The following is a 10336-nucleotide window of genomic DNA, read 5'->3' as shown; positions in this document are numbered from 1 at the left end:
GAACACCACGCGAGAAAGCGCGTGGTAGAAATTATAACCGGCAATTATCAAAAGGTGAAGCATAAACAGAAGAAGACAAAAGAAAGGGAAAGAAAAAAAGAATGGGTGAAATTAAAAGCTGGCAAACTCAGAGCGGGACACAATTGTCATTTTCTCATCTTAAATTTTAAGGTTCACTACTCTCTCTCTCTCTCTCCCCTCTCTCCCTCTCACTCCTAACTGAAAACGACTGCAAGCAACCTGTGGTCTACCTGTATAGATATTTCTTTTCTCGCCCTCTTCTTCTGTAATTTATCATTTGGTTTCTTTCTGTGGGATTCACACACCGACTCAAAAACTACAGCTCTCGCCTCTCTTTGTGTTTATTGTAGTTGTCTCTCTCTTTGTTTTCCTTTCTTGGGTTCTCTTTTCCAGTCATATCGAAGCTTGATCAATGGTGGATCTTCAAACTGTATGTTGCATGTGCGGCGATGTTGGTTTTCCTGACAAACTCTTCCGCTGCAACAAATGCCGCAACCGCTTTCAACACTCGTAATGCTTTCTTTCTTTTCTTGCCTTTTTAAGCTACGCCTCCTAATTCATCACCATCATGGCATCACACACACGATCATACATGTCCAAACATATCACATTCCTTGCATCATCAACTTGCACAGGTTCCCATAACTGATCCATCCATCTCTTTCTCATCCAAGGATTGATTTTCTCAGGCAAGTTGTGGTTTTATGACTGGGGTGGTATTCCTTTTTCTGTATACTGAGATTAAGGGCACCCTCTCAATCCTATATATTCGATTTGGGTTACAGTCTTCTCGTGTACTGGGCCGGAAAGGAAAAATGGATTTCCATGGCATGGCCATACCCACCAACCACCAATGCCACCTCATCATTATAATCATGTATATACCATATCCCGTCATGTTAGCATACGCTAAAATCTTGATTTTGAGTTTTTTTTGTTGCTTAAAATATAGGTATTGTAGCAACTACTACAGCGAATTTTCGGAGCCAATTGAACTGTGTGATTGGTGTCAAAGTGAAGAGAGAAATGCAAGACATGGAAACTCTTCAAAGAAATCAGGAGCTGGACATGATGGTGGAATAGTAGTCACAAAACGTTCAGAGTATACAGGTGATCACAAAATCAAACAACATGATCGCGAAGAGAATAGCACAACCAGTAGTGATCAAAAGGGAAAGAACCCAAGTGGGATTCCTTCTCCAAGGCCTTCTACACGCAGGTACAAGCTTCTCAAGGATGTCATGTGTTAGAAGAAAAGAGTGTCGAAAGTACAGTTCCACTTTAGTTTTGTGTTGATAGATTGGAAGAAAGCTAATCAATTGTAAGTTGGTTATCTTTTAAGTGTTCTTTCTAAATTTGTGCCATGTTTTCAGTAAGTTGTTAATAAAATAATGTAAAATTTTCTAGAATGATCGGTGGCACAAATTCTTAAGCTCTTCTTCTTCTTCTTCTTCTTCTTCTTTAATCTGTACAATTCCTTTGGTGCTCGTGATCTGTATCTGTTTAATTTGCGACACGGATCCTTGCCTAGAAAGAAATTGCTCCATGTAATCAACTAGGTTTCTTAATATATATATATTAAACACATAATTAAATAAGTAAGAAAAACTGTTGGATAAGGATGAAGGTACAATACATCAGTTGTGTGTGTCAAGTGAATATATATATATATATATATTTTTTTTTACACATGGGTGTGTTCTTTAAGTGACCTAGCTGGCTAGTTGGAAGGGTTTTGGCGATATTGAGAGTCTTTTTCGTGTGGAGTTTGTCTCTGTTATAGTAGCTGCAGTGTTCTTGGGAGGTGTTGCACCTTCTCATTTGCTTTGTCGAGTCTCTTAAGCAGGTATTGAATGCACTTGGATGTATTCCTTGAGGCCAAAGAATTCATAGTACCTAAACCCTGCAAGCTTTTACAGATTCATTGAAGGCCTTTAATAGCTAGGCCCTCTATTATTGTTGGCCGAAATAAACTTTAAGCCGAAAAAGAAACATAACTCTCTGAGTGGAAAAAAATTTACAGTGTATGGTTTTAGAAATAAATAAAAGTTTAATGCTTTCTGAGGAAAAAATGATTTATAATTAGAGCATCTCTAATAACAAAACTCATTCAAATTGTTGGTATAGTTTCTTGAACAGTTCATGGCACACTATAATTGAAAAAAATCATTTTAACGTATCTATTTGTATTTTAATATATTTAGCTTTTTAAAGAAAAACCATAAAACAAGAAATCTTTAAATAATTCATTTTATATTTTTATATTTTAATAATAAGCATATAAGAATGACTCAAATAATGTTTTTTAATATTTTGTTACACAAGGAGGAATGATTTTTGAAAAAACAATTTAACTTTTCATATAGCTATACTATTGACGCTGCAAAATAAATAAGTAAAAAGCTAAATTACTTGTTTTTTTTTTTTGGCTCTCCGCTGCCCTGAGCACAGGAGAAAGGGAAAGAAGAGCTCAAGTAGCTAGCTACTGGTTGTGGCCATATTTCTTTGCAAGACTGTACTGTGTTGACCCGTTGCTGTTTGATATCTCCAAAAAGTACACAAACTGATAGGTTTTCTCTACAGTATCTGTTTTGGCTATTTCTGACGAACCAAAAAAGCCCCCTTCTAACTGGGGATCCTGAATTGACAATGAATCGATGACCTTTATCTACCAAATCTCTTTCCCTTTCTCCCCCTCTTGCTATTATTTTCTTTTTTCTTTTTTTTAGACCTGATCCCTTTAGGTTGATTGTGCAAGGAAATTCATGCAAACTGTTATCTGCGTCAGCTACACTCACCTCTCAGCCCTCCTTCCCCCAATTCCTTCTTCTTTCATGATCTCCTCTTCTTTCTATTCCTCATGGCTTGTCTGATCTTCATGTGACCTCGTTTGAAGCTATAAATAACGCATGATGACGCAGTGTAGCTGTCCACACTTTTCTTCGACTCCAAACCATACATCAATATCAAGCTCACATGGTTGCTTGGTTTTGACTTCCATACCTTCATTGTTTTTGCTTTGACAAAACTAGCAACTGTTTAGACAAGAACATGAGATACATGTTCTCAAGCTAGCACAGATCTTATCAATGGGAACACGTACGTAGTTTTGTTTATTTTGTTACCTCAAGCATCCTAATTAATATCTTAGCTTATATATTTCCTATTCTCACTGTCCTAAATGTTTATCTATAGTAGATATATATACATAGTAAAACCCTTGTTCTTGGTATGGGGAAATGGATAATATTTCAAAGCAAGATTAATGCATTTTCCTAGGACAAGGTTGGTTGAGTTTTCCTTGAAACCTTGCTTTCATTATCTACACCTCCAAACTCCTAATAAAGTAATTAAGTGTGTGTGGCCTTAGGAAGTATAATCAAAATATAAAATATTGAAAGATCAATAATTTTAGGCCTAGCTAAGTGGTTTTCATTATTCATGCTTTAATTATTGATCTTTGAATAACCAGCTTAAAGTTTTCTTTTTTCGTTTTAGTCCTCCTTCGCCTATATTCCCGTTTTCAGAATTTTTAATCATCTCTAGAGCACTTTCTAAAATTAGAACAAATACTAAGCTATGACAACTTTTATAAGTAGAAGAATATTGAAGTTGTGCATTGCGTGCTAAACTTAGCCAAACTTTTATTATGATATGGTAGATATCAGATTTAAACGTGAAAATTGTGTTTTTAAATAGCTAGCAGATAAGAACTGGCTAACTACTGCATCTATTCTTTTCTTGTAATGGAAGTCTATAATTAATCGTCTACCCATGGCTAAGAAAAAAGTGAGTTAAATTCACCAATTTAAACTCCCGGTGTTTGGTATAATTAGGAATTTAATTTTAAATTGGCTATTTTCTTATTTTTTGAGAGAATTATATTAAAATTCCAATTTAATAAGATAAATTGGCTGTTCTCAGAATGTTGTTCCTTTTACTACATTCGAAAAAATCAGAAGAGTATCACGGGGACGACATGCACAAATCAAGTAATGGTAAAAATAAGATAAAATAAAAAAACACTATCAAATTTAATTTCAAGAATCCAATGTTCTCCAATACCACATAAAAGCTATTTATGAAGGAATATGATTCCTTTCTTAGAAATTTGAATATCTTAGGCATCACAGTTCGTAGTCTCTTATTCTTATATACACAGTGAGAATCTCTTTTGTTGCCAAATGCCATGACTTATTTTCAGCTACACGTCTCACTTGTAGTATGTTACAGTATATATATCACACACACATTGTGGGAGTTTTTAATATCGAAAATGAGCTTGGAAACCCAATAGAACACAAACGTAATTTGAGGTAGATTAACAAATCTCAACGCAGAGGAAATGGTTTTAATATAATAATGAAGATGCTAAAATACAAACACCTTTTTACTCAATCATATAATAAAAATGAGAAAATGACTAAAAACATTATGCGATTTAACAAAATGAGAATAGTTTACGCACTTACTTTTTTATGTATGAAACTTTATATTCCTAACAAACAAGGTTATGATGGAATATTGAAACACCAACATACCCCCTAGGGCAGCTCACATCTCCCAACCTGATCTAGTTAGCGCGCGGCCATGGTATGCTCCAGGCCAGAATTTTTTTTTATAGGTTAAAAAGAAGATGTTCCGGTGATGCAAGTTATTTTTTAAAAATAAAAAACACAACTTGAGATAGAGATCCGAGAAAAAAAACAGTTATAATCTAACCAAATAATAAAAGAACAAATAACAACAGTTAATGGATCAATTTAAACAAAAAAAAAAAAAGAAACATGAGAACCTGGGAAAAAAAAATAGTTATCGAAACAAAAAAAATAATGAAGTTAAGATTCTAGCCAGTCAAATTAAAAAAAAATAAAAAAAGATAAAAAAAACCAATATGAGCTAACATAACAAAGCATGTCAAATATATAAGCTAGATCATGAAATCAGGATAAGCTAATAAAAAAAAAATCAAAGTCCAATTATAAACAAATCAAACATATAGGGAAGAAATTAAGAAACAAAGTCAATTAAAAAAAAAAACAACTGGCAAATTGGGCAAGCTAACTAAACTCTACGACCCAGATCATGCAAATGAAATAATCTAATAGAAGGCAATTCATAAAAGATTACGAAGTTCAACTCCAAAACAACCCAATGTCGAAGGTCGAAATGCAACAAATATTATATTAAAAAAAAGGTTAACCGAGGCTAATACACCAAACTTGCGATATAAGTGATGAGATGAAAATAAACAAAAAAAAAATTGAAGAAAATCATGAAGCCTAATATATATATATAAAAAAAAACTCCAACTTGAAGAAAGGAATTGAAAAAAAAAATTAATTCTCAACCAATCTAATGTTGAAGTATGAAATTAAAAAAAATATTAATTTTAAAAAATTACCAAGGTAAATTCAATAAAGAACAATACTAAAAGAACCAAGATAATCCAAGTTATTTTTTAAATTAGTGAAAAAATAATATAGAAGAAAATAAATAAAAAACAAAGCCTAATATTAATTGAATAAATGTTGAAGTCTAAAACTGAAAGAAACATGAGCTTAAAAAAGGAAAAAAAAATTCAAGCAAACCCCGATGAACCTCCTAAACTTGGGTTAATCTCTAATATTCATAACTCATGAAATATTATACTCGAGCTAAATCAAAAAACTTAATTCCCAAATAATTTAATGTTGAATGATGAAATTAAAAAAAAAATCAGTTTTAAAAAATTCCCAAATTATAAGCAATCAAATAATATGAATCAAATTTGATATGAAAAAAAAACTTAAGGAGGATGAAATTGTAAAAAAATAAATTTAAAAAATTATCTCAAATAAAACAAATAGCATTCAAAAGCATAGGGACCAAATTTAAAAGATGAAAAAAATTAAACAGGAAAGGAAATTGAAAGGGAATTCTAAATTTACAAATTATTTAAAAAAAAAATAGTAATAAAAAAATATGGATCAAATTTGAAGGGTTGTTTTGAAATTTTAAAGGGACAAACATGAAAATTAAGGAGAAAAGAGAAAAAAAAAAACAAAAAAAAAAAAAGAGGTTGTTGATGCCAAACATGACAGAATTTGGCCATACACGTCATCTCATCATGGAGGGGATAATGAAATGATTAAAAAGTCACTACAAAAGGTAGTGTCTGGTCACCGAACAGCCTCGAATACGCCCTCTAAAAGGCTCGAGGCTGCCCACGTACTGACTAGGGTATTTACAACTTTTTTCCTTAATAATATTAATTTTTATTAAATTAAAAAATCACTCATAAACCAACATGATAACAACAAAAAAAACATGTGTGAAAATACAAAAATACCTCTTAATATAAGCCAAATAAAATTACTTTTTGAGGGCATTTAAGTCATTACATTATTCTTAAAAATATAAAAAAGATTCTCGACCCAAGATCAATAATATTTTTTTTTGCTTTTAAGAGTAAATAAGTAATTATATTGTGCAATTGTTTTTGAAAAGACCAATATGCTCCAAGCAAATCTAAAATGACCAATAAATCAAGTGAAAAGTCTCAATTACCCATAATAAATATATTAGTTTTTTTAAAAGAAAACAATAATAAATTTACTATTTCAATACATAATAAATCAAGGCATTTACCCTCTTTTTCTGCGGTGAATTCTCTTTTAATTGAAGAGAGAATTGCTATTTCTGTTTGGTTTTTAGGCATATTTGGTGGAGTGGGTCAAGGGTAATAGAAAAAACACATGTAAAACATGTAGAGAGTATGGGAATTTTCTTAATTTCCAGATTGAATGAACATGTAAAACAAAATAAATTTTCATAGGTGACATAAAAAGAGTTGAGCTCTTTTTCAAGTTGAAAACCAGTGGATGTTCCCTTTATTTTCACCGTCTTACCTGGTATTGGAGATTATAAAGAATTCAAGTCCTCTACGCAAGGAGTTTTTCATCATTAGTAGCTTCGTCCATGTGATTCACATGATGTAAGATAGGAGACCGTTTGCCAAAACAGAAAGTTTGAACCCACCAAGAAAGTTGTTTCATCAATATTATTTTTTAAATTTTTTGGTGTTTATTTATTATTTAAATAGTTGGTTAATAAAAAATATTTTACAGTTAAAAAAAATTTATTTAATTTCTAGAAAAATATTTTTTTCATTTTAAATAAAAAATATTTTTTAAAAATTGTGAAAAAATAAAAAAAAATTGATTTAAAATTTGGAGGGATTAAAAATATAGAAGATACGCATGCTAAAATCTAATTTGAAAATTTTTCTGAGATTTGATAGTTATGTTGCTTTTCCATATTTTAATATTAGAAGGTAAAAAAAAAAATTGTCGGATTTCAAAACTGAAAAATGAGGATTTTATTTCATGTTCTTTTTTTTCCTTCTTAAGAACGAACTAGCTAGTGATGTTCTACAAATTTACCCATTGTTTTTTTTTTTTTTTCTTTTAAGAGGATTCATAACCATTCACCTGAATGCATACAAAATAGAAAATAATCTTAAAAGATATAGTTTAACTGGTTAGATTTTAGGTTTTTTAAAAATCACTAATTTGAATCTCACAAACTTTAGAGCTACTGAAGATTTACATGGTCGTTAACTTCAAGACTCGTGGGATTAGTCGAAGTACGCAAGTTAGTCCGGACACCCATGTTAATGAAAAAATAAAATAAAAATCATTCATTAATTATATTGTGTAGACAAGATCATGGTCTTCAATTTAAAGCAAGCAACTTAATTGGATTTAATAACTTTATCAACCAACTGAATTTGCTAGCATCCATCCCTTTTGCAATTGATCAACCCAATTTTTGTAGTTTAAGAAATTGGCTAGGCATGCATATATGACATCTATATTCGATCATCCTAGTTACCTAGTCACCTTGGAGCTAGCATTTGGGATAGAAACAACAACTTTGTTAGGGGATCCCAAGACCAGAGACAAATATGATGTATAATCTGGCTGAGAATAAACCAACTGAAATCTTACAAGATAAGATGTTTTCTTTCTTCATAAACCAAAAGTGATGAGATTGATTGTATTTGAAAAAGGAAAATTGACCTCAAGTTGGTTTTTTAGGTGTTCAAGTGCCTTTTTTATGGGATCAATTCAAACAAATCCACCATATATATATTGTTGATGTGATCATCGGATAAAATTACAAATTGCAATTATCCATGGATGTGCATATGTCCCTCGTACAACAAGGTTAACACCAAATTTTTAAAAAAAAAAAAATATAGAAGAAGAAGAAGAAGACGAGGGGCGCTGTGGCAAGTTAGTTTAGTAGATAAAATCATGTGACATCATCTGACATGATATTGGATCAGATTTCTGTGGTGTAATCAAGGCCCCGTCTATGGTCCCTAAGAATATTGGAAAGCTAATTTAAGTGTGAATGGTCTATTTATAAGCTCCTGCCACTATAATATTGACCATTACAAAAAAATAAAATAAATAAAAATCGCCTAAACTCATCATCAATGCCATAATCACTGTGACCCACCACTTAGATAATTTGATTCTAATTAAATCAACAGCATGGTTGGTAGAAAAATCAGACTCTAATAAATACCCAAGTGTGAAATTAGGGTTTGATCCGTAAAGAGCTTGCACTCCTTGTATATCATCAATGGTCAAATGCAACTTCTTTTTTCCAGGTTCCAAACTAGGGTGCATGACAGCCTCTTCAACAGAAGCGTGGGCCAATCCTAACAAATGACCAATTTCATGGACAACCACTGATTCCAGATCTACAGCTACCTTTGACTTCTCCTAACCAAAATCAATGGCCCCTGTTTCGTCTACATCAAGATGAAATTTCCCACTTTCAGGTGAAAAGGAATGAGCCAAAACTCCTGAAACCCCATCAAATGGTTCTCCGTCACCATGATCTTCACTATAGAACCCTGTTTTAATATCAGCGAAAACATAATCATCTGTCTGCACAAAACTCACTGGTATCACCGATCCCCATTTTGCAAAAGCACTTTTAAACACTTCTTTGACATCCGAAAACGCAATGACTTGATCAAATTCACTTTAGAGAATGAGTATGTCAAAGCCATCGGTATATATGCTACGCGTCCACCGAGGTTTTCCAGGACAATACACCTAATGTCTAGATGCGTGAAATTTATGAAACATTATATTATCAGGCACGCCGCACGTTGGTGCGCCATTATTTGATTTAGGGTGTCAAAATCAAGCTTACCAGTGATTTGAAGGCCTAGTTTAGCCTGATATCGAACAATCGCTGCTTCAAACCGGGCATCGAATATATCTGTTATGTTCGAGAACTTGTGATGGGAGGTGGCCAAAATGATGGAAGTATCTTTTCAGCTCCGATATTCCATTGACATGGCTGTGTTTTTTTTTGCACCGAGGAAGCTCGCAAAGTTTTGCAAAGTATAGCTGACATCTTTGACAGTTACAGCTTCTTTTGCAGGCGTGGTGGTGAATGTAGACGTCGGTCGGGCGGCGGTGCATGGTGTCTAGTAGGGGGGAAGAAAGGTGGGGAAAATAAAATACAGAAGCTTGGTAAGGTAATCAGTTGATGTTGGGGACTTTGTACCCTCACTTGTGCGGCGTTGCACCGATTATGTTTTTGAATCATGTTAGTCGGGAATAATGCGAGTATAAAAGAAAATCAATTCTTGTTTTTTATCTATACATAGAAAAAACATACTTAATACACCTTATTTGAGATATGCTATATTTATTTGTTTGATATACACTAAGAAATGATTGTGTTTTTTAATTGTTAAAAATAGTTATTTTTAGTAAAAAAATCCTTATCTTACCATATTAAAAACCTAATTGTGCTAATGTCAAAAAAATAAATTATCTTTTTATTTAATATTAGTAATATGTCTTACGTATAAGTTTATAATCTCACATATTAAAATAAACAAAAATAATTTTTTTTTAATTTTTGAAAAGTAGACCAAAATCTTTTGAAAATTTACAAACTTGTTGTAAAATTTAGGCAATATTTAAAAAAAAAAACAAAACATGTCGAAGTATTTTAGATTTTTTAAAAGAAAAATGCTTAAATAACTTTAGGATTTTTAGCCATATGTGAGAAAAAAGAAACACACACCTAACTCGACCGGGTTGGCCTGAAAATTTTTTATTCGACCATAAACCAAACCAAAAATTTTGGTTTGACCCAAAAAACCACACAAAAATAAAACTAAAGAAAAAACCAAATAGATTAAACACCTAAAATAAATAAATACTCAAAAAATCTTGAACAAAATGGATCAAATACCTAAAAAATGAATAACACAAAGAACACCAAAAATGAACCC

The 10336-nt window shown here is 32.0% G+C and overlaps 1 protein-coding gene and 1 pseudogene across 1 annotated transcript; one reads left to right on the top strand and one right to left on the bottom strand.

Moving 5' to 3' along the window:
• The first annotated feature begins 213 nt into the window (after positions 1-213).
• On the top strand, positions 214-1473 carry LOC118042266 (uncharacterized). The gene is made up of 2 exons (XM_035049880.2): positions 214-531; positions 974-1473. The coding sequence occupies exons 1-2, from the start codon at positions 434-436 to the stop codon at positions 1269-1271; spliced, it is 396 nt and encodes a 131-aa protein (XP_034905771.1). The 5' UTR covers positions 214-433; the 3' UTR covers positions 1272-1473.
• A 6411-nt stretch (positions 1474-7884) lies between these two features.
• Positions 7885-9639, bottom strand: LOC118042252 (metalloendoproteinase 4-MMP-like; annotated as a pseudogene).
• Between the last annotated feature and the right edge of the window lie 697 nt (positions 9640-10336).

This window comes from Populus alba, chromosome 2, assembly GCF_005239225.2.
Source record: "Populus alba chromosome 2, ASM523922v2, whole genome shotgun sequence".
Classification (NCBI taxonomy): Eukaryota; Viridiplantae; Streptophyta; class Magnoliopsida; order Malpighiales; family Salicaceae; genus Populus; species Populus alba.
This window is presented reverse-complemented; position numbering and strand designations above follow the sequence as displayed.

Coding starts and splice junctions, on each gene's coding strand:
- LOC118042266 (XM_035049880.2), top strand. CDS start 434: ATGGTGGATCTTCAAACTGTATGTTGCATGTGCGGCGATGTTGGTTTT. Junction 532..973: donor CGCAACCGCTTTCAACACTC/GTAATGCTTTCT, acceptor CTTAAAATATAG/GTATTGTAGCAACTACTACA.